This window comes from Ascaphus truei, chromosome 3 (assembly GCF_040206685.1).
Source record: "Ascaphus truei isolate aAscTru1 chromosome 3, aAscTru1.hap1, whole genome shotgun sequence".
Classification (NCBI taxonomy): Eukaryota; Metazoa; Chordata; class Amphibia; order Anura; family Ascaphidae; genus Ascaphus; species Ascaphus truei.
The window spans coordinates 352301811-352327243 of NC_134485.1; the positions used below are offsets into that span (position 1 = coordinate 352301811).

Below are 25433 nucleotides of genomic sequence, written 5' to 3' on the forward strand. Positions count from 1 at the left end.
GCTCCTCACCCCTACCACATGCAGCACTTATCATCTGAGATCAGACTCCAAAAGACTGTTCATGGTCCCAAGGCTCAACAAAATATCCGTCCGCTCCTCCTTCTCTTACCGTGCACCCCAAAACTGGAACAACCTACCGGAGACTCTCACATCCACCACCAGTTTAAGTTCTTTCAAAACTAAGGCTGTCTCACATTTGTATCTGGTCTGTAATGTTATATGCCTATAATATATATTTTCTTTAACTGCGAATGCAATGTGTTGTATATAATGTATACCCCGTTCACTTATGTAACTATGTATTTGTAACCATGTATTATTTGTCTTAACTCTATGCCCAGGACATACTTGATAACAAGAGGTAACTCTCAATGTATTCTTCCTGGTAAAATATTTTATAAATAAATAAATAAATTATAACGCTTTGGCCAAAGGGTTTAACTAAATGACACTTACTCATGAGAATACTAATAGTTAAGTATTTAATTATGTATTTTGTCACATTGGTTGTAGCTTTGGGTATTTTTTGTCTTTTGTTGTATACATTTGGTCACGCTCAGTAGTACTCTTTTTGACACAAATATATATAGAGTATATTAGTAAAGAAAATAGTTCCCAGCACTCAATGATGGAAAAAACTGGTAATCAGCAAAAATGATTATATAATGTGTAGGCTTATAATCATAAAAGGATATACAAAATGGAGAATGTGGGAGTCAACAATACTCCAGGTGCAACCAGACACTTGAGGGGGAAGGGTGCAATGGAGGATAAGGAATGGGGAAAACGAGGGGAGGGAAAACAAAGCTTGGAAGGGAGGGGGGTCTGAGAGGGTAGAAAAAAGGGAGGATGAAAATATAAGTCTAGTAGAGGGGGGCAACGTTTCTGGGATGAACCCCTTCTTCTGGCCCATTCCCTATGGTCTGTGAGACGACAAGTACTTCCCTCTCCCTTGATCCTAACCTCCAACAAATGCACAAAAGAGGAACAAATACCCCAACCAGCACAATAAAGGGGTAAGCCCAAGTATGCCTAACAGGTTCAAGTGTGACCGTTCAGGGGATTCCTGCTCCGCAATGTGTCCCTGCCACCTCTGTTTCCCCTGCCTCTGACCGTTCCCCCTTGCCTCCTCATTCATCTCTCCCTTCCTCCTCCCGCACCCGTCCCTCTGCGTGTCCTGACGCGCACCCAGCTCGCACGCGCATTCCCCGCAAGGCACGCGCATGTCCCCAAACAGCCGATCCCCTCCACGGCCCTCACTGCTCGCGGCGTCTCTCTATCCCCTCTCCTGTCACCATACCGCCTTCAGCCGCTTCTCCCGTTCCTTCTCCCTCCTTGGCGGGCGCCCCCGCGGTGCGGCGCTCCGCGTGCTTCCTGCCACACGCTGTGCGCGCGCACTCCACTCTTACAGAGGGCGCGCGCACACGCTCCTGTTGTAGGCTTTCACAGAGCTCCAGCTCCGCCCCTCATAGTGTGCAAGCCATCTCCCTCTCTGATCCACCTGTATCCTCCCTCACTCCTTCCGACCTATCCCTGCAACCTCTCACTCAACCCTCTGCTCCTCCTCTCTCTCCCATTGGTGTTCCCTCCTTTATAATCCCTGTCTGTCCTCTGGCTCATTGCTCTGCATAGCTTCTTGTGACCCCTGTGTGTGCAGTCCTATGCTTGGCTCTCCTGTCTCTTTCAGCGCTGGTTCCTGTCCCTGCTTACCTTTGGATCTCCCTGGCTTGAACTCTGCTTTGTATCGGATTACCCTGCTTTCTCCTGCCCCTGGACACTGGCTTACGGACATCACCTTGCTGCTCTCTATAACTATAGGGAGAAGCTTGTGGGGAGCGCAGATGTCACATATGTGGGGAAAGAAATATATATAGTGTAGTATGTTCTACAAAATAAACAATCAATTCAAAGAATCACGATTGGGAACTCACACTTTCCCAGTGAAAGATCAGCAGTGGAAATAATATTGAAGACTCGGTCAGTGTGAAGTATCAGGAATCAGCAGAATGGTCCCTCAATGAAAAAAGATGACACACTTAGTGCAACATTGCATGTTCCAGTACAATATATTATCCAAGGCAATAAGTATTGCACTTACATTTGGCACTTTGTGCATAGACACATAACAATAATGATGCGCAGCTTGTGTATGCCACCAGCCCTGCTCCCGAGGGTGCGTCGCGTCACTTCCGGTTGGTCCGTCGCGTCACTTCCGGTTGCGATCGATCGCAGGAATGGAGTCACCGGGTAGAGGGGGGGGGGTGCTGGATACACTTCTCAGGCTGCTGCAGGTTCATCTCTCCGCGTTTCGCTGACTTGGCAACTTCGTCAGGAGTTCAATAGGATTCACATCACAACCGGAAAAGACGCGACGGACCGACCGGAAGTGACGCGACGCAACCTCGGGAGCAGGGCTGGTGGCATACACAAGCTGCGCATCATTATTGTTATGTGTCTATGCACAGAGTGCCAAATGTAAGTGCAATACTTATTGCCTTGGATAATATATTTTACTGGAACATGCAATGTTGCACTAAGTGTGTCATCTTTTTTCATTGAGGGACCATTCTGCTGATTCCTGATACTTGACACTGACCGAGTCTTCAATATTATATCCACTGCTGATCTTTCACTGGGAAAGTGTGAGTTCCCAATTGTGATTCTTTGAATTGATTGTTTATTTTGTAGAACATACTACACTATATATATTTCTTTCCCCACATATGGTGACATCTGCGCTCCCCACAAGCTTCTCCCTACAATCAACGACAGGAGGAACTGCATCTTCTCCTTAGAGGGTTGAGCAGCGAAGTTCACCATTATTTAATTATTCACTTATAATTGATGAGCACTTTTTTATAAAAGTTATTTTATAAAAGGTTTATCACTCACAAGTTTATATTATTGCACCTCTATTAGAAGCCCTCACGCCCCCTTTTTTACACTTGCTCTCTATAACCACTGAACTCTGGCACACGGACATCACTATCCAAACTCTATACCCAGGACATTGCAAGTATATATTAACCCTTTCTCAGCAGGCCCGGCAACGCACTACCACACTCCGCGCACGCCCTCACTGCTGTGGGTGCGTGTTATAACCTTACCTACCTCAGTACTGGGGACTGGCCAGGTCTGCGTGCATACAGGCATTACATAAAGTAAGACACAGTGGTCCTGGTACAAAGGAGTCTACATCAGCAAACCCTGGCTTCCAAACAGAGTCCAGCAATAAATTATGGTTCAATCCCTGCTAAAGCCTTGCCCCCGCTGCCTGCTACAGCGTCCGCTGTGGCGGACGCTGCGCTCACGAGAGCCCTCCCCGCAATGGTGCCGGGCCCGCTGCAAGGGGGGGCCGCAGCGCTCGCACGAGAGCTACTCCTGCTCTCAATAGAATTGAGAGCAGGAACTTGCGTCGAGCGATTAGGCACGCCCCCCGGCGGTTCAGCCAATGAGGGCGAACCTGCCGGGTGACGTCTTGGCCGCGCCCCCGTCACTCCTCCGCCACGCCCCCCCGGTCTCTGCTCCTGCAGTGAGCTGCAGACCGAGGAATCGCCGGAACGTGCAGCCAAAAGCGCGGGCGCGCGTTACAGCGGAGAGACCGGGGCCTTAGCCTAAGCAGTAAGAGCCCACAAAACGGCAATAGGCTAGATACAATGTCAACACGATAAGTCCAGGCTCAAAGGTAACCAGATCACGATTTGTCAGAAACACAGGAAAACTTCTGCCAGCTGTTATGAGTCTGCTGTTCTCTTCAAACTGAGGAGTATTTAAACCCCTTGCTTCTGAGCATGTGACACCAGGGGGTGTGGCTATTGTCCGTTGAGATTGCTTCCTATAGGCTATACCAGGACCACTGTGTCTTACTTTAACCTGTTAGGCATACTTGGGCTTACCCCCTTATTTTGCTGGTTGGGTTATTTGTTCCTCTTTTGTGCAGTTGTTGGAGGTTAGGATAAAGGAAGAGGAAAGTATCTGTGGTCTCACAGACGGTAGGGATTGGGCCAGAAGCAGGGGTTCATCCCCTATACGTTGCCCCCCTCTACTTGCCTTATATTTTCATCCTCCTTGTTTTTTGACCCTCTCACACCCCCTCCCTTCCTCCCTCCCCCCTTGCTACCTTTGTTTTCCCTCCCCTCATTTTCCCCATTCCTTATCCTCCATTGCACCCTTCCCACTCGGGTGTCTGTTAGCACCTGGAGTATTGTTTACATTCTCCATTTTGTATATCCTTTTGTGATTATAAGCCTACACATTATATGTTCATTTTTTGCTGATTACCAGTTTTTTCCATCATTGAGTGCTGGGAACTATTTTGTTTACTAGTATTATTTGGGAGGGTTAAGCCCCCCCCCCCCCTGTTCTCGTTTCACCACTCACGCAGACTTTTCCTGCTGTTTATTTCATTGAGTGCTGTCTACTTCTTATACCCCTTTATAAATATATATATATATATGGGTGATAATGGTGAAAGGCAGGGTTGCAGATCTGTCTAAGACATGTGAATGTGCTCACAAGTGATCGTTTTATTTGCTATATGCTATACGGTGGAGGTTTCTTGTTGCCTTTTTCATCCATCATAACTTAAAACGTATATATATATATATATATATATATATATATATAGTGGTGGGTTCTGGGGTTAGAGCTTACAGGTACTGTGTGTTCATTAATCTGCTTGTTAAGGAGATCTAAATGAGAATATTTCTGGAACTAGCTCTTCTGTCCCAGCTTGGGCTCTAAGCACCACAGTACAGCTCTGGGGATCCCCATGGTTCAGATAAGGCTAATAAAATCACTAACAAAATGCAAGCAGCATGGATAGCTCAGGTGACCTGTGGTTACCCAAAAATTTACATAAACATTTTGAGGAGCAGAGCTACTGTACATGCCCTAGCAGAGAGATAATGTGTTAAGCACGAATGTGCCGTACCGTACACTTTGTATAAGGCGAAATGAAATATATTTGTGAAACAGGTTCCCCAGGCGTGTAAGGTCAGCCTCAAGTGCCTGAAGGCTGAGGTCTCTTGCTTGAGACTGTAGCTGGGGAGGCAGAGTCTGCATCAGATCAGCTTTTCTCAGCAGGTTCAGTTTGTTTGCCTCATTCTTGTCTGGAGACAGCCAGATCTCCTGTCCCACCTTCTGTAGCCTTTCCTGTTTCTCTGTGGTTCTGATTGTATGTTCAAGTTGTTCAAGATGGAGCTGGTTCACTTTAGACATCTTATAGTATCCAATATCCTGATGATCCCCCAGCTCAGCAGTTGTTTTCTCTAGTGTCAGATATTGTTTTTCCTTTTCATGTTTCTGTACTTGTTTGCTAATTGTTTTGTCTTCTTCAGTCATAGATATTTTCCTATTTCTTGCTGATTGTATATGTCCTAGAACAAGTGATTCCTGTGAGATAGAATGAGGTTCCCCATTTCTATGTTCCTCGTCAGTTAGCTGCAGGTCGGGTACAGATCCTGGTTCCTGAAAATAACTTGTAATGGATTCCTGGCTTACTGGAGGGATGTCCACTTCATGTTCTTGAGATGATCTTTTGCAAAATGTTTCGCTCTTAAGGCATTCCAGGTTTTGAGGGTGGCCAGATACTGAACCCACAGAAGCTCTTCTGGGAGATGTTTCGCTTGTTAAGTATTTTTGTTCTTTTGGGTGCCCAGAATGTGGTGATCCCTGGGAAGGTTTTGTTAGAAATATTCCACTTCTGATGAGCTCCTGTTTTTTTGGATGGCCAACAGGCCTGAGAGACCTGATACCTGATACCTGAGAATGTCTTGTAGACTTTCTTCTTTTGATGTATTTCTGGTATTGCTCAATTTTTAGGATCTGTTCTATCATGGGCTCTGGGTGTTCAGGTTTCTGTGCTGCACCCACTTTTGAATAAACTGCCTTCATTTGATCTTCTGGGAACATTTGTCCCAGATTTCTTGATGCTTTTACCTTCATCAAAGTTTCTTCAATTTTTTTCTCAGTTATTCTGTATAGTTTGTGAACTTCTGGGTTCAGCAGTAGGATCTCTGTATTCTCGTCAGTAATCTTCTGGGCTGGATCAGAATCTATGTCAGAAGATGCAGATTTCTGCTTTAGGAGATAGTGTATGGCCTTTTGGAAATTTTCAACTGCCAGCAAAGTGTCTGGTTTACTTTGATCAACTTTCTGTTCGATAAGGCTCAGGACACCAGGCTTGGGAAGGTGTTCTCCTGCAGATATGTGGAAACTAGATTTCACATCATGTTCCTCTGAAACTCTCGTTGTTGCTACCTTTGAATCTATTGACTCATTTTTGGTATTCTGAGTAATCAGCCAAGATCTGTCTTTTTGTGTTTGAATTTTGTCATCTGAAGATAGTTTTCCATCACTTTGTCCAGACTCAGAGACTTTTGCAGTATGTGGATGTCTTTCTGGACGACTTTCTCTTTCTATCCTGCCCTTTAGTGTCTTGGTGCCATATTCATCCCCAGCGGTTATCTGTGTGCTCATATCATGGATCTTTCTGTTGCTTTTAATGCCATGTGATTCTCTCCTAGATCCACTCTCTTCAGTATGAGAGTCCCTTTCGTAATCTAGGCGTATCAAAAAATCATCTTCCTTTTCTTCAATGAGGAGATCTGATTGAGTCGTCGTTTGGCTTCTATCCCCAGTTGACATAACTGACAGCCTTCCCTTGTTTTCCAGAGCATCTATTTTGCCTTTAAACCTTCCCCTCCCGCTACCTGTAGTCTTTGTTTGGCAGTCAGCATAGTGCACCTTGTGACACCGCTGAACTTTGTCCACCTGTATTGGCGCCTCTTCACTCATCTGATTCAGCTTTGCTATCAGTAGTGCATTGTCAGCAAGGCAAGACCTGAATTTTGCTTCTGTGCCCTGCAAACAGATTTCCAATGCTGCCTTTTTTTCCTGGGTGCCACTTAGTTCAGTGGTAAGACTGGCACACTGAGTCTTCAGTTTGGACTCCTGCGTTCGAATTATTCTAATCTTAGATTCCAGCTCATGGAAATCCTTGCAGCGTAAATAAAAGGCTTTGGCCAGGTTACCGACCGTTTTAATAATATAACGGAAGACGGCACTTTGCATTTGGTTACACTGTGCAGATGTTGCAAAATCCTGCAGTAATATGAGGAGCTCACTGGCTTTAGAATTAGCTGCCACCTCATCCTCCAGCATTTTCAACGGGCTCAGAGGCTGCATGTCAACGGGTTCAGCTGTAATGACATGAATGGTTGTGAACAAACTAGAAATCCTAAAACAAAGGCTAAGTCTACGCTTATAGTGCCAGCGATGGTGACGTCAGGCTGCAGTCGCTGGAAAAATCTAATTGAGATGACTTCCAGCGATCGCGACCAAGCCGTCGCGCCATCGCGTTGCGCTTACTATAAGCGCACGTGACAGCGGCAATGCATTTGTTTTGACGCGATGTCGCGACGCTGTCGCCGGCACTGTAAGCGCAGCCTAAGAGTCACACTATACAGGGCTTAAAAAGGTTACTTCACAATAATAAAAAAAATGTTTTTCCAAAATACAATATGGGAGATTGAACCCTTAAAGTGACAATGTTACTTACGGTGTCCTGTGAAAATCATATACATTATTATTTTCACCTGACTTAGTGAAATGAATTCTTATCAGATACTTATTCTTCTCCATTTTTAGCTGTTTGCTTCATGTTGGCACCATATTTACTTTATAAAAGCAACAAAGGTTAAATGTGTTAACAACTTCCCTGTACATACTGTACAAAGTTCCCCACACTGCTTAGCTAAAGATCGTAGGATTTGTCACTTTACAACAAAAAACATTAAAAGTTTTAAAAATAATTTAAAGATACTATTCATGAAGCTTTAACCTGTAAACATTCCTAGGTGGCAATACTACTTTTAAAAAGGAAAGTGTCCCCTATTTTACATGCTGTGAAGCGGCTTCTCTGTTTTTCGAGAGCCTCTGAACTCAATTTGATCTCAAGTTCATTCCTAAACAAAATGTTTCTAAGTGATTTGTTCAGACTTTTTTTAAATATGACAAGCTATAACACTTGTAGTCACCACCAAAGTTTGATCTGCACACGACTTTGCTCTTGGAGCTTGACAGATAGATATGTTAGTTCTCAAAGTCCTTAATGCAGGGGAGCTCAACTTCAGTCCTCAAGCCCCCCGCCCCCCAACAGGTCAGGTTTTCAGGATATCCCAGTTTCAGCACAGGAGGCTCAATGATAACGAAACGTTTATTTCTCAATAATACTCCCTGATATATGGTATTCAAATCATGTCTTCTCAAAGATGGTAATTTGTAACTCCTCCATTCCTCTCCTAATTGATCTAGTATTCAGCGAAGTCTTTATACAGAGAAATACTACCTACGTTGGCACCCCCTATTCTGACTGGTTTCTGTATATGGCCTTACCATGTCTTTGTATATGTGGCATAGTGTATGAATAGCATCTTTGCTATAAAGAAAGCAACCTTGTAATAACTCTCAGATAACTAGCGTCACAAGCCCTCACGTCCACAGAAACTAGCTAATAACAGCTGTCTGACATATAATCTTTCCTGCAACACAATTATTAGGAGTTAACGGGACACCCCTTACCTTCAGAGATTCTCAGCAGTTGTCTATAATCAATCATACAATCCTTAGGAGATACTTTCTAACATATAGCCTTTTGTATGTAACTGCCCACTTTGCAGACCCCATTTTGTTCTCCCTGTCTTATTTACTTTAGTGTACAATAAACACTATTAGTTTTACTCATGCAGGTCTCCTGTGTTTTGTGGATGTCCATGCTATCACCGAGGGTTCCATACACCCTGATACACTCTAATTCCTACAATCTCTCCGCACACTTTTTCTAGGCAACCGAATCACATCTCTTGGGTTCAAATATCACCTCTATGCTGATGACAAACATTTAAGCCAGGTCCCCGCTGGCTACTGCAGCGCCCACTGTGGCGGACGCTGCAGGGACAAGAGCCGCCACTCAATGGGGCTGGGTCGCTGCGAGCCGAGTTTTTCAGGGATACCGGAAAATTGAGCTGGCCATGGGCGACGGAGCGCTAGGCCACGCCCCCAGGCGGTTCAGCCAATGAGGGCGAACCTGCCAGGTGATGTTACGGCCGCGCCCCCGTCCCTCCCCCGTCATGCCCCTTCTGTCTTTCCCCCTGCAGCTCTCTGCAGACCGGGGGACTCGGCTGCACGTGCCGCCAGCCTCGCCGACGGGCGTGCAGCACAGGCAGCGGGGCTGCAGCCTTACGTTTCAGCCCCTAACCTTATACCTGCTGTCCAGACCAAGGTCTATGAATCTCGCTCTATTCTATATCATCCTGGATGGCCCATAACCGACTCACACTTAACATGTCAAAGACAGAGCTCCTCATACATCCTCCCAAGCCTGGTCCTACTGACTCCTCCATTACTGTCGGCAGCACTATCATACACCCAGTATCACAAGCACGCTGCCTAGGGGTCACATTTGACTCTTCCCTCACACTCTCCTCTCACATTCTGAATGTTGCTAAAACCTCGTTTTTTTTGCTCCATAGCATTGCAAAGAAACACCCTTTTCTTTTTCGCTGTACTGCTAAAACTCCAACACGCCCTCATTCTCTCCCATCTTGACTATTTTAACTGTAGCCCTGTGTGGTTTGGGCTATAGGTCTGCCCTCCTCCTGGCAGTAATCCCTGCATAAGGGCAGGTTGCCAGGAGCAATCATGGGTTTTCCCCACTTCAGGCAGTGCAGTGAGTCAGTGAAGGCAGTGTCATCAGGCTTTGTGTCCAATCAGAAGACACAGGGGTGTTGCCTGCTGGAGCTACTTAGTGTACTGCCACTTCCTATTTAGTTGAGTCTGTCCCCAGAGTGAGTGGGACAAGGGTGACACAGACCAGGCTGCCAGAACTGGCAGGCTTGAGGCCTCCCTACGGGGAGTGAGAGTGAGAACCCCCTACCTCCTATCCTGCATAGAGGATAGGGGAAGAGCACGACCCACTCTTGGTGCCCTAGGCCGGGAGTGAGGTCAGGGACATCCTGGAGGACAGCTTGCTGTGTGATCTGGCTGCTGAATAGAGAAGACCAATAAAGACCTTGCACTTTTACCTATACTCCTGCCTGAGAGTGAAGTGTATCGGGAGGAGGGGCAGGAACATTCTCTTGTAGATACTTCACCCCATACAGCTGGGGGCTGCAGGAGATTGGAGGCGCTGCACCAGTAAGAGAGACGGAGGCACAACCCCAGAAACCTGTCCTGTTCTCCCCTATGTCATCGTGGGAGACTCAGGGCCCCCTGTTACTAGCAGGTATGCACCACACTGAGACACGTAGCCTGAGCAGTAGATTCCCAAGGAGACCCTATCTGAGATTGGGGGGGAGGGGAATAAGGGTTACATAACCTTATATTATTTGGCCTTCCTGCCTCTCACCTGTCTCCCCTACAATCTATCTTAAACACTGCTGTTAGAATGACTTAACTCTCTTCTAAATCTTTCAGCTTCTCTGCTGCGGAAATTCATGTCCTTGTTTTCTATTAAATCACGTATTTCTTACAAAATTCTCCTTTTTCCTTAAATGTAGATTTTATTGAGATGTGTATAAAAGGTACAAATAAAAGAAGTACCTCAAAAGAAAAGAGAGCGGCGCAAAATAGCAAAAAATGACAAATTCTTTATATACAAAACACTAATCCTACATCAATAAAAACAGAATAAAAACAGAGATATTGCCTTATGAGTTGGACTGCTGCTGTTATGCCTGATGTGGGGATTAGTCTCATATTTATTATAAAGATCACAACAAAATAATATCCCCCGTCAACAATCCAAGGGATATTTACAGTAATAGACGGTACACTCATACGCATGGTATGCATCAATATTGTAAATCAGTAATTTTATAATAAATATGAGTACAGATGATGGGACATGAACAGATTACCCGTGCGAAGATTTGCCCGGTGGTGAATAAGATCAGCACACTTCAACAAGTTAACGTTTGAATAATATATAACAAAGATAGAAAAGAAATAAACGAAATAAAATAAAAACAAGGAACATATACACTTTCGAAAAACAAACAGTGATGAATAACTCAGCCTCAATATAAGGCAGGGGTTTGCCTTCAGATTTACTCATTGAATATGATGTATTTTAGGATGATAGGGGTGAACACACTGCTTCTTTTATTGCATTTTATTGTATTTTATCTCCTCACAACCTCAGCATAGATTAAAAAATGCATTTTTTATATATATAATTGTTTTATATTGAACTTGTTTTATTTAGTTATTGACCCTCCTATTTAAGGCTATATGAATCAGAATCCATTCAAATAGATCAGGGCATTTATGAAATGTTATGCTTTTATCATATTTTATATATAATGTAATATGCTCAGTCCTCCAATTGGTATAGCGGGTAGATGAAAACACATCAGAAGTATATACAGAGAGACAATTGTGTTCACAGGTATTTAATAGATAAGAAACTGCTTTTAATCAAGTTTATGAACACAGGGGTTGCATAGTCCTGAAACTGTAAAGAGTTTTACAAAATTGTTGGATTTTATATTGTAATATTATATGACTTTAGCTTTTATGCTTTGCATACATGTTTTATTGAAGTAAAATTAGGTTATTTAGTGCATGACATGAACCACTTAATACTGTAGAAGGTTGCCCTCTCCTGGAGAAATACAGACACAGGGTTAAATAGCCCAATCAAATACTGTATATGAGTACTTGATTACAATTGAATGAGGAGTGTGTGTATTTAAAAGGGAGCAGGCTTGCCTGATCAGTATCCCTGAGATGACAGGGTGAATGAACGTCACTAGCCATATGCCTGGAAAACCTATGTTTAGGCTTGCAGTGACGAGGTTAAGTTGAGAAGGGCTGCTTAATTAGTCTGACCCTAGCTGCATAATCAAGGTGTTAAAACCCCAGGCTGTACACACATGCAGGAGAGCTGGTGAGGAGACAGGACTGAAAATGCTGAAGAGATTACTGCTGTAAGGTCTGTGTTGCAAAGTACATGTGTGATGAACTGTCTGTCTCCTGCATGCAAAAGAGAAGCTGCCTTATTTTTGTTTTGTCTGCTAAAGAGTAGCTATTTTGTTCTGTCTTCTAAAAAGAAGCTATTTTGTTTTGTCTGCTGAAGAAGAAGCTATTTTCTTTTGTTTTCTGATGAGAAGCTATTTGCTTTTGGTGTGCTGTATGTTTTAGGGCTCAAATAAATAAGCCTTATCCAAAGAACCCACCTGTGTGGTTGCATGTACCCTGCAACACTGAGGAAGCCACTTTGTTGGTGAAACGCATAGGAGGAGCCATCAGAGGGACCCAGAGCACTGAGCAGACTCTCAGCAGAGCCTTGCCAGCCTGTTATGGACACAAGCCTGCAGCCTGGGGAATCCTCCACTGACGATGCACTGACGCGTCACTTCCGGCGATCTGACGTCACATCCGGGTCGACCAAGGAGAGGGGAAGAGGGAGCCATCCGCTGCAGCAAGAGGAGGGAGAAGCACTCCCCTGAGGGATACTCCCAGGGGACAGACACCCGGGCCACCGCAGCTACATCTGGTGGACATCACTCCCCAACCCCCCTCGACTGAAGGACCCAAGGGACTGTCAGAAGGAAGGAGTCTAATCCCCACATCAGGCATACCAGCAGCAGTCCAACTCATAAGGCAATATCTCTTTCTTAAGCTTATAAGAGTAGTTGGGTAATGGTTGAATTAATTAATTGTTCTGCTGGTTAGTGCTTGTATTAATTGCATTTGTTGGCTAGTGTTTTTATTTATTGAATTGGGGTGTTTCTGTGTTTTGAAATGTTTTATTATTGTGTCTTTTGTGCATTAATGTATTTTGATTAGATGAACATTGAGTGCTATAGTGGCTTATCATGCCTTTATTATATGGGTATGATGTACCACTGTAATAATCAATGGGTACAGGGTGGGTATAGTGGGTCCGGGGTGGGTGGTTAGGACTCCTGGGTGGGTAGTGGGGGAGGGTGGGTTAATCCCTTAATCACTATAGTGGTTATTAACCGCTAAGGTGATTAAGGGGCTAGGGGCCATTAGAATTTATTCTGCTATGTATGCTTTCTGGCAACGGAGGACATGGCCCTGCAGTAAGCTGACGAGGACGCCCTTCATATTGCCAGGGGTAAGTAGAAAGCTTTTTATTTACTTTATTTATGCTTGCTAATGTTGTGATTAATATTGGGCAAAGTAAGCAGCAGTAAGCTGACGAGGACGCCCTTCATATTGCCAGGGGTAAGTAGAACGCTTTTCATTTACTTTATTTATGCTTGCTAATGTTGTGATTAATATTAGGCAAATAATCTATAATTCAATATCTGGATACTAGTTATTTTGTCCATTACTGTAATGTAATGTGTTTTGATGGGGGGAGGTGAATTGATTTAAATGTAGGCCATGTTTTATTTTTTGACATACAGGATTGGTACTGCAGGCTGCGGGGATCCACGGGGACCACCCGAGGACCCCTGGATGCCCACGAGGCCAACCAGAGGACCCCCGGATGCCCACGGGAATCACCTGAGGACCCACGGGGGACACCTGCGTGGAAGAACCAGGGGGCTCCACAGCTGTGGGGGCCCTGCAGACCCACAGGGACCACCCGAGGGCCCCAGCGGACACACAGGGACCACCTCGAGAGCCCCAGACACCAGTGGGAACCACCCGAGGGCCCCCAGGCGCCCATGGAAACAACCCGATGGCCCGCAGACACCCGTGGGGATGACCGGGGACCCCCAGACAACCGCGGGGACCACCTGGAGGCCCACAGAGCCTAGTGGGGGCCACCCGGAGGCCCCCAGACACCTGCGGGTACGCTCCGAAGTGCACTGTGGGACCTGTGGACACCCATCGGGAATACCGGGGACCCCCATCGGCCTGGGGTATTAATTGTGTGTAAAATTATAAATAATGGTTTTATGAGGGGCATAGGGGGTGGGTGGTGTATTAGATATTGTAATGTTTATTGGGGGCCTAGGAGGTGGGTAGTGGGGCTGTTGTGAGAATTTATGTTTTATTGCAGGTACCGGGGGTGGGTGAAGGGGGTATTAGCCCCAATGATGGGTGCTTAGGCCTGCCGGGTGGGTAGCAGGAGGGGTTAACCCCTTCATTACCTTAGCGGTTAATACCGCTAAGGTAATGAAGGGGTTAAGTCCACCCGCAATTCCTCCGCAATACCTAAACACCCACCAAGGGCAAAATACCACCTTCACCCACCCCCGTAGCCACAATAAGCCTTGCACGGGTGGTTAACCCCTTCAGTGCCTTAGCGGTTAGCCGCTAAGGTAATGAAGTTGCCTGTAAATGCATTTTTCATGCATCTGATTCATGCCGGGGGTCTCTGGTGCTGATATTATGGAGATCCCGGCATCAATCGGATGCAGGAGAAAGGCCTGATTTTTTCAAAGTGCCGTCTCGCTGCTCATCGCTGCTTCTCCCCACCATCTTGCCAACTTTTTGTGACGGGACGATTTGGAGAGAAATTCGCCATTCTAGAGCGGCGATCAGCTGCAATAAGCTGGTCAGGGCTACTAGAATACAATGAGTTGGAAAAGCTGGCGATGAGCGGCAAAAAGAGGCTTATCGCCGCGCGTCTGCCAATTTTATTTTATTTTTTCCGAGAAAAAAAATCGGCGATTTTTGCTCTTATCGCCAGCTTATCGGGGCTTACTGAATCGCAGTAGGCTGTTTTGGCGAGAAGCTGGCGATAAGTGGCTTATCGCTGTTTACTGCATGAGGCCCCGAATTCTTACTTAATTATATAAACACAAATCATTTGTTTGAAAAGTGGCATTTAAAAGCGACAGAGGAAACAATGTCATATTTTTGAAGGACACTATGTACACATACTGCCTGAGACATAGTAGCCCACCCATTCAATATGAATCCCCCTGCTGCCAAAAAGTCCTGCTAAGCAATACTTTGTAGTCTCCTCTGGCAGAGAAAGGGTTGAAGGTGCAATCCTTCACACCACAACACAAAATCCTATTGAGTTATTATTATGGAACTGATATGGAAGAGACTGGGAGGAGTATGTACATAGGAACACACCTTGAGCTCTTGTCTTTGTCTGTGGAGCAGCGGTGGGCGTCTTCTCCACTCCAGAGATTCGAGAGCAGACATTGACAAGTTTGGTAACACACTGCTGAAGGAAGTCCAGCCATTGACTTAGTTGTAATTCCATATCCATGATCCACTTGTCAGTGTCTATCTGACTGCAGTCGCCAGTCGACTTTGACCCCGACTGATTCTCAAAAAGCTTACCTAAAAAGAGGAAGATATGGACATCGGTATAATAATGTATATCAGGTAATAGTGCTTGATGATCTGTACCAGTCATATACGGGCTGGTTATACAGTTAATGCCCCAAGGCAAATCTGTTATAATTAAAACAGCAATCTATTGTGGTCACTGAAAAAAATGTATGCTTTGTTTTCTTTCATTATTGTGCAGTCTATCTGCTGCTGCCTATATTGATGCAAACCACGTCTATATATAATATATTTGCATGTTATAATCATTTTCCATGTACACAGATTATGGTGAGTAAACAAGTTACAGAAACCTTTCTCCGTACGGAATACAGAATGATACAGAACATTAATGTGAAGGTGCTCATCTCACACAGGTCCCCAAACCTGTCTGAACCCTTATAACCCAGCACACAATGTTCACTCTGTAGCCCGGGATAATTTTACAAAAAGGGAATTTAAAATGATCACAGCCATGGATACATTATAAGCAACAGATGTTGCTATTGTAACACCTAGTCAGTGAAAATGCAAAAATAAGGTTTTAGAAAAAAAAAATGAAAACCACTTAGCGCAGCATACACCATCAAACATTATTCTTTCATTTTTTTTTTGCGTGATTGTGGCTTTAATGTGAAGAATAGGACAAAGATCATTTTCAATGCTGACATCACGAGTTTAGTGTATTGTTTCAAAAATGTGTTTAGCTAAATGTTGTGTGGGAGAATTATCCAATTGCCTCTGCTCTCCCTGTTCTATATGTGTTAATCTATCCTACAGGAATGCACTGCTGTCTAACTCTGGACCAGTATCAAATTTGAAAGAGGCTCCCCATTCACTGAGAAACAAAAGAAATCAGTAGCCGTGAATGCACAAGATTGATATAAATCAATTAGTTATCAGTCAGTAATGGGCCTTATCTTGACCACCTAAATGTAGAATTTTGCCGTGAAAGCCACAATTGGGTATATAATAATGATTCCATGCTAAGTTTTTGTTTGGAGACCCATGAGCTCTCCATGACAATTTATATTTCCATTGAAAATCTAAGTGCTCACAAGCATTTTTCACCATGTTCATATGCAAGGATGATCTTGACTACAGAACAAAAATAGAATATTGCACACCTGCTTGTAATACTTACAAAATTATGTGTAGACAAATACTATTTCCAAAAATACACGAGGTACTCCACGGCAGAGTGCCCAACTCACCACAAGCAGCAAATCTGTATAGCATCAAGAATAAGGAGTTACTAGGGGTGACAAGGTTACAGTGAAGAGCGAATTAACTATGGCAGAGGATACTGCTTGACTCAAGTCAAGAGGCAACCTCTGCAATGAAGAACTCATGTCTGCCACCTTGGCGTGCTCATTAAGTCCTTATTCTTGATGCTTGTTCGCTACAGCCTGGTTCAAAAATAAAATGTAGGAATAAGATGGCAAATCAGCTGTCATCGTTTTACAAATGAATCCTATTCAATTGACATTTCTTTATGTGGTTGTGAATAGCAAATCTGCAGTAGTACTTTGGCTGTCAGAAGTAACTGTGTGCCAGGGAAACCGGATCCAAGGAGGATATCAAATTATCTTCCATAATTCAAAACTTACTTATATCCGATAACCATCTAAGAACCCGTGCCAGATCCTGCTGAGTCACTACGGAGTTTTGAAGGATATTAGTCAATTTCTCCAGTATTAAAGCTCTCTTCTTCTTTTCGTCCACTTGATCCTCCAGAGACAGGTCACCCTGGGCCTCCTCCTCTAACTCTGCTACCATCCAGCTGCGTTCCAACACCCTGTGTACATTGTTCAGGATAAAGGCCAGATGCTCTGAAAGCCCCTGCAGAAGTGAAATATCAGCATAACTAAATACATCTAGCCAGCCACTAGAGAGAGAGAGATTATTTTGTTGACACTTTTATTAAAGTTGAGAATCCACATGGTTTCAATCGGAATACTTTTAAATCTGGTACAGCTATTTTGCCCCAATTTTGAAACTGGGACATTTGGATAAATAGTCTCATTTATGCTAGAATACAGCCAGGAGTTTGTTTGCAATTATCCAGACAATTGTTTATGAAAGTAGATGCTCTGTTGGATGGGACATTTTAGGAAATAGGCGTAACACATTCCCCCATCATACAAAAAACTAAGAGCACAGTTACAGTGTATACCAATAATTAATGTAACCCTTACCTGGCTGCAGGGATATATACTAAGGGTACACTACATTTAGCTTCCCTCATAACTATTGTATTTATCTTCTCAGGGGCTCCTGGAGCGTTGGTTTTGGCCATGAACCAGGCAATGTAACTACATATAATTAATAGGCGCCAGGAACTTTTCAATAGAACAAATTGACTGATATTTATTTTAAAGTCCACAGAAAAAAATAAAAATACCTGACACCTGATGAGCAATAATATTAGTTGTTTCACTCATACAAAATGCTTCTTTGAAGAACAGGATGCATGCTACAAAACCCCATAATGACTTCATAAACATCCCTGTGCGGACTCTTTATTACACTATCCTGGGGTGGGTTGCTTGTCTTCAAATACACCTCAGTAGTTCACTTCAAGGTAGGATTCTATCTATAGGACACATGACTGTGGTATTCCAGTAGGAAAGCTGGAGAAGGAGGAGGGATAGTGAGAGAAAGGTTGTTAAGGCTGAGTCCATACAGACTTCAGCCATGAGGAGGCGCGCGGAGGGTGAGGGAAAGTGGGTGCTTTAAATAACTGCTTGACCTGCAAACATATAATTAATAAAAGTATCGAATTTAAATCAAAGACCACAGGAGAAGTTTTTAAAATTAAACATTTTATTAACTGCAATACAGATTTTATTATTTACTTGCTTACCTGTCCCTGTGGTCTCCATTATATAGGAAGAACTAAGCGAAGTCTTAAAGAAAGGTTCACTGAACATAGACGAAACATCCTAAAAGGCTTCACAGGTCATGGAGTTTCACGCCATTTTTTAATCAAACACAATATGTCTACAGATGTTCTAACAGTCACGGGTATAGAACACATTGGGAAAACGAATATGAGAGGGGATAGACTTTTAAAATTGAGAAAACAAGAGACGTATTGGATTTTTAAACTACAGACACTTAGCCCCAAAGGTTTAAATGAGGACTTGGATCTCCTTGCCTTTCAATGAAGTTGAGGGGTTTTTATATTTTTAATATATATTTTCAATACATTTTTATTATATATTTTTAATACATATTTTAACGAACCATTTATTATTTATTTATTTTTTTATCCAATACGTCCTCTTCCAATAAGGTTCTCCAAATTGTACTGTAGTGTAATGTTTTTTTTTTGTTTTTTTTTTCTTTTTACCCTGTTGATCCATGCTCTTCTTTTATGGGATGCAATTTATTTATGTATTTAAAGCTAATTTGTTGATCATCATAAGACTCATCGATGAGGTATCCAATTAAGTAAAAGAATTCATCATTTAAGTATACTCTTGGTGTGTTGTATTGTATTTTTAGCACATTTTTATTATATGCCATTTATTGATTTATATATGGCCAATTTGAGGAATATCACAAAACTCAATGATGAAATGTTAAATTGAGTAAATGAATTCAAGATTTATATATACTCTTTGAGTGTTGTTTAGTGTTTTTTTTTCTTTTTTTCTCTATATAAACAAACTTATAAAAAAATATACATTGGGACTTTGTAATTTTTATTAATAATGTATCAATTCATTTAAATGTCATGTTGTTTTATTTCTATGTAATTTTTCTTAATATATTTTGTTTTTCTGTGACATGAACCATTACATGGGGGTTGTGTTGGTGTGCACTGATGTAACCAGGGCGTGATATTGTCATTGGAAGCCAATTAGGCTAATTGATGACCCCTGTCCAGAGGGGTATCTATAGTCCACTCAAACACCCCCATGGTATCCCTGATGAAAGCACGTCACGTGCTGAAACGCGTAGGAGGAGGAGCTTCGAGGGGTTACAGCTCTTGTGCATCCCTGTCTCATTGCCACAGTCCTGGTGGTTTAACGTGGAGTCCCTTGGAGAGTGTACTGCGGAGGCTGTGAAAATTCTGAAGCTGTGTGGGGTGTGTGAGATTTGGCTCTCAGCCCCTGTGCGCTCCGGTAGTTCCAGGCAACGGCCGGGAAGGGTTGGTGCGTCACGTCCGGCCGTGACGTCATACCCGGAAACCCGGCGCCCTGTGAGCAGTTCCATCACTGGTGTGCGAGCCCAGGAGAGCTGTGGAGCGGTGTTTCTGCAGCGAGTGCTGGGCAGGATGAAACAAAAGGAGCCACAAGCGCGAAGTGTATGAAGTCTGGGTGAGCGCTTTCCACATTTGATGCCTACGGCACCTTCCCATTTCTACACACTTCAATACCTGCACAGTTGGTAGCGCTTTCCATCCTAGCTACCACTCTGGATTTTAACCTCTCAAAGGCCACTCTTGCCCGAGTCTGTCATATCAGACAGGGGCATTAACTTGTATCCTCACCACCTGGACAATTTCTCTCTGGCAGAGACTTGTGCTATTTATTTTATATATTTTTGTGTATGTATTCATGCAATTTTATGCTCATTTCATATGTGGTTTTCAACATGAAGTGGCTGCTGGGCCTGATCCTAACTCATATAGCGCTTCCCTGTTTGTTTGTTTATATTCCAGTAGGAAAGCTGGAGAAGGAGGGATAGTGAGAGAAAGGTTGTTAAGGCTGAGTCCATACAGACTTCAGCCATGAGGAGGCGCGCGGAGGGTGAGGGAAAGTGGGTGCTTTCCCTGGCCTTAGTTCGCGCGCCATCCAGGGGCATGTCAGGGGGTGAGCCAGTGACATCACGAAGCTGGTTCACCCTCATTGGGCGAACCGCTCACATGACCGGCCCTGCGCACCCGTGAGCGCTCAAACTAAAAAAAAATTGTCGGCTACGTTTACGCATGCCTGCGGAAGTGTGCGTGAGCCCCTGCTAAAGCCGCTCTCATTGCGGCTGCAGGGGCTCACAGACTAGCGTCAGCACGCCTCAGCGGATAAGCGCTGGTTGGAGAGAGGCTGAACAGCTGAACCAGTGCATGCAGCAGAGCCCGACAGACCAGGACCAGAATACACAGAGCAAAGCAAAGCAACAGAGCACAAGGGAGCCCAGCTGTGCATGGCTGTGCAGCAGGTTGTGAGTGGGGTGAGCTACACTACAGAGGATATCTCCTGCAATCTGCAGCTATACTGGTACCGAAGTTAATTTGCGAAGTACAGACCTGCAACATACACACTAGCTCATGAGATCCAACGGGTGTGCCGAAACCCCTAACCTATAGGCCAGTACCACCAGGACTGGGAGGCCTGACAGTGATAGACTCTACAGTTCACTCGTGCAGCGATCATATTGTTACTGTACGTTTTATATGTTTAGTAGTGTGTATGGTAATCCTACAGTTAAGGATCAGTGTCAGCTGTATATAAAACGTGTACATTGATGATGTAGTCGTGACCCCTGATTCACCCCAAGGAATGGGAGGTTGCGCTTGCAAAGAGTAGTTGCAAAAGCCCGCGAAGGAGGAGAGTACATTTGGTGGGAGAGGAGCAGTCCCTTGACCCAGCAGCCCTACGGGGAGGGTCAGGTGAGAGCGTTTAGCCTATTGGCGAAGGAGTTGCCAGAGATATAGGCAGTGGTTGCGCGCACGTGGAGTCAGAGCTGTTTGGTGAGACGAGGAGACGGAGATACTGCGCGGGGAGGTTGTACCCCCAGGCGCAGGCCAGGTGCCCCAGGCCCAGCTAGCCCTGAGTCACCTTAGAGACAGGCTGAGCTAGGGACCGCCTTAGTAAGGGTCTTACCCACCATACTGTTAGTTTTGCCCGGGACTATTCTGTCGAGAGGGAGATCTGGGCTCAGACCCCTTGGGAGTTGCCAGAGTCCGAGAGGGAGCGCCCCGGACCCTAGCGAAGGAAAGAGCGTTATCAACACAGAGACCCTTTTCGAAGATCGTGGCAGTTCCGAGCACCGGAGTGCTCGGCAGGTATTTCATCAAGTGCACCAACTGTAACTTTCATTCACCCGAGACATAGTGGCTGTGCAGTCACCCATACACACACATAAGGCCTGTTGTGAGCGGGAGAACTGAGTAGCATATTTGGACACGGGGTGGGCTCACCCGGTGGCGGGATTGGGGGATTGTTGTTGGCGTCTGCCGAGGCACAAGTTATTGTTGGCGTCCGCCGAGGCGCAAGTGATGGTGACGTCCGCCGTGGCGTGTTATATAATGTGTACCTGCATACCGGAATGTCATGGCATGTAATGTATCGTGAGTTTGACCTATCAGTAAAAGAGATTGGTTTTAGAACTTGGCTGTGTAAGAGTAATTCTTGTATAAACGTCCTGCGAAGACTAACTCCCCCTTTGGCGGGATCTGTCGCAGGTGGAGGCGCTGCACCATATATATATATTGCATGCACCACAGGCTCTCCGTGGCAGAGACTTAGGCCCTGTGAGCCAGCAGGTAACACAGCACATAGTAACAGCTTGCTAGTGATAGGAAGCAGGGTTACAATATATATAACGCCTGTTATAGTTCACCACAGTTGTGTTGTGTCCAGTTACTTCGGCCCCATGCCCCATGTATCTCACACTATAATACTTATACATAGAACCATAGGACTCGGACCCCCACCTCAGCGAGCGGTCCTATAGTCTGAGGGAAAGAGGAGCACACTTGCTTGTTATTTACTGTTACAGTTGAGCTTCTGCCACTCCTTGTATTTTCACATACACCAAGCAGGCACTAACTGCTGGTCTTTTTTCATGGGATGGTCCTGCCTTCAGATGGTATCTGTACTCCTAGATTACTTTCACTGATTTTACATGTAGCACCCCTGTGGATTCCTATTTAAGTGGGGTTAAAAGGAATTAAAGAGTTAACTCCTAGTAATGGCACTTGATGATATGTTGCAAAATGATCAGGCAGGTGCCTAGCTACACCTTGTTTCTAGAATGTGCTGGAAGGGTCACCTGGTCTAGGGTGACTCAGCAAAGAATAAGCTCCACCCCTTTTCTGCCCAGAGACAGGGATAGGGAGAAATGTCATAAATAGGTGGGGAGAAGAACTCACCCTCAGATCCCAGGACCAGAGGAGGGGTTCTCATCTAGAAAATGTACACTGTTTTGTAGTAGTTAATCAGGGTTATAAGCCCCTTTTTTAATTTCCAGACTGAAAAATGTTACTACCAATTCTAGGGTCCCCCTATATGACCCTCAGGTGTGTCCTACCCACAAGAGGGGACGACCAGGCACTGCCCTATAGGCTCCTCAGTGATAGGGCCTAAGAGTATCACCCCATAGCTGCCAGAGGTATAGGTTCCCAGCTGCCTCAAAAGAGGGTGATATGGTGTGCATATGTTAGGGGGATAGGGTGTGGGGGTAGGGGGATATGGTGTGCATATGTTAGGGGGATAGGGTGTGGGGGTAGGGGGATATGGTGCAACATAAATAAACAGAACATTAACTTGACTGGAAATCAGATGTATAATGATGAGATTTTTCTGCATAGATAAATCTTTAAAAAAAAAAAATCACATACTTTATTAAACCTGTAATAATAATAATAATAGTTTTGTGCGGAACCGCAAAATGGCTTTCGCTGAGTTTTTCAAGAACGTGTGAGTTCGTGAAACATGTCACTAAGAGATTCCTGTAACTTTAACACATTTTTCTTCAGGAGATTAATCAGTAAAGGGTTGGAAATTTGCATGTGCAAAGCTCCACTCAACACAGTGACATCACACAGAAAAGGGAAATCGAACAGCTCCCATGGCTCAGATTACTATGTGTACTAATGAATTTAAAAGACTATTACTGTTACATTTTGGTGTTTAAGGCCTAGCTCACACTGCCTGCTACGGTCGCGGGCTCCCATGCGCGCCTCCGCCGTGTGCTCTTGCAGCCCAGCGATCTGTGCTTAAGCTGCAGGAGTAGGGTCATTGCAGACAGTTGCGGGTGCCGTCCCCCGTTCCCCCGGTGTCCCCCGTCCCTCCCCTTTTTTAAAAATTATTATTATTCTGGACCCAGGGTCATGTCTATGGTATGAATGAACCCAGATAGCTTCAACGCAGCCCCCTTTCCAAAGCACACCAAGTCCTGTTATATTTTCTTCACTTTATTAGGAAAGGAGCAGTATATACAGGCACTTGTGGATGTAATGGTGTTTTTGGAGTGCTTCTCTATAGGTGCTTCGTAATTAAGGGCAGGTGAAAAGAATTGGCCTTGCCATAGGGGTTTAACATGAATGTACTCACTCTGCCAATGTCAGGAAGTAAAAGACAGTGGGTACTGCTTGTGACACAGGGATAGGGATCAGGCCATACTAACTGTCAGCAGGGACAGGGGGGAATGGGAAAGCCCATTAACTTGGAGGACTGGAGATGTTGCCAGGGCAACCAGGGGTGTGACAGACTGGAAGGACAAAAGGCAACATAATGTATCCATTCCATCTGCACTGGGAGTGAAACTGCAAGGAAAGTAACATCCAAATACAGATAGCAGGCAGAACTGCCAAGAAAAGGGGGGGGGGGGTGAAACAGAGAAGGCAGAATGGGTATTTCTGTTCCATGACACTCCCCGTCTGGTATCTGGAGATACCACTATATAACAGAATATGTGGAACATATGTGCAATGCAAACATAACATAACAATGCAAAGGTCCATGTCCATATAGTGAGGTGATACCGGCCGGTACCACTGGCATCAAAGTCCTTTGGCCAAAACCTTCTGGTAAGGGAGGCCAGGTGGAAGCACAGCTCCAGGTTAGCTGGTTGCACCATAATGTCTTTGTGTAAAGGTCTCTTGCACTGTTTTCTTTCAACTTTGTGAGAGAACAGTCCTTTTGTCTCTGTAGTTTTCTCTACAGAGTGCATCACCTCGTGGATATGCCAGTCGTGGTAGTCTGTCACCCTATCACCTGGCGTTTGGTGGAAGGAGATGGCCTTTGGCTCCTTGCAGAAGCGGATCAACGACCCTGGAAGACTGGTTGTCAAGTCTGATCCAGTGAGTAGTGCGCCGTTTGGAGAGGCTTCCTGGTGCTGAGCATTGGAGCTGAACGTAACCCAGATCTGGCTGGATTTCTGACGGTGGTGGACACCAGATGATGGGAGGTGCCGGCATTTTTTACCTTCCTTCAGTGAAGGCGCTGGCTCTGCGTGTCCGCTAAGGAATCTCTTCCGCGTGAAGACCACAATTTGATTCTTGGTCTCCGGCTCCCTTTGTGGGTTGCGGCGGAGCGAAGTGAGCCTAAAGATGGCATGTTCTCTATTGTTCGGGAGGCGTCTTTTTGGTGAACGGAATGGTAGCGGAGTCACCCAACTGCCCGGTCTTTGGAGAGCTCCTTGACTGTTAACCTCGGGAGTCCTCTATCTTCCCTTGATGGTGTTTCCTTGTTGTCGTCCCTTGTTGTCTGGAACGCTGTGCACCGTAAGTCATCGATGCATTCCTCTTGCGCGAGAACATCTCCACGGAGTTTGGTGAAATGCTTTTGTGTCTCGTTGTTAACTGCCATCAGGAGGTTATTTTCTCCCTGGACGTGATGAAGAACAGTCTCTTTTGCCCTAGTAAATCCCTTTATGAAATGTCTCTGCGACTGTCTCTTTTTAGACGTGTGAGAGGACAGTCTTTTTGCCCCTGTGGCTTCACCTGCGGGGTGCAATCTTTTGCATCTGTACCAGCCGTGGCGGCTGGCTGCTTTGCCACTTGATATTCTGTGGAGAGGAATGGCTGTACGTCTTAGCTGTGCCATTGCTCGCAGGAGGACCGCCCGATTGTTTATTTTCTTTTGGGAGATCCCTTTGTCGGTTACCTTCAGGAGGTTACTTTCTTCCTTTGGTGGAATCGCCATGTCATCCTTAGTTGTCTGGACTACTAAGTGTCCTAGGCCATTGTCACATCCCTCTGATGCGAAGATGTTTTGTTGGTCTCGGGAGTATGACCTTGTCTCTTCTCTTCACTTGGCCTTCCTGTCACTTGGAGATTGCCAAGACACGATTCAGAGATGTGTGTCCGTTCTGCGGGCGTTGACATAGTCTGGTTTGTGTCCTTTATCAGTGCACATGTTGGCCCACTATCAACCATCCTAGGACAAGTCTTTGGGCGAATGGTGCGTTGTGGGGTCCGTTACGCT

General features: G+C 44.9%; 1 protein-coding gene across 2 annotated transcripts in view; it reads right to left on the reverse strand.

Annotated features, from left to right (window-relative positions):
- Positions 1 to 25433, reverse strand: part of LOC142490110 (uncharacterized) — a 75999-nt gene that overhangs the window by 35081 nt on the left and 15485 nt on the right. For both annotated transcript variants that reach the window (XM_075591923.1, XM_075591922.1), the window contains exons 2-4: positions 16884 to 17115; positions 15073 to 15285; positions 4934 to 7202 (exon numbers count right to left, since the gene is read on the reverse strand). In XM_075591923.1, coding sequence (XP_075448038.1) covers positions 4934 to 7202; positions 15073 to 15285; positions 16884 to 17115 — 2714 coding nt within the window. The remainder of the gene's footprint in view (positions 1 to 4933; positions 7203 to 15072; positions 15286 to 16883; positions 17116 to 25433) is intronic.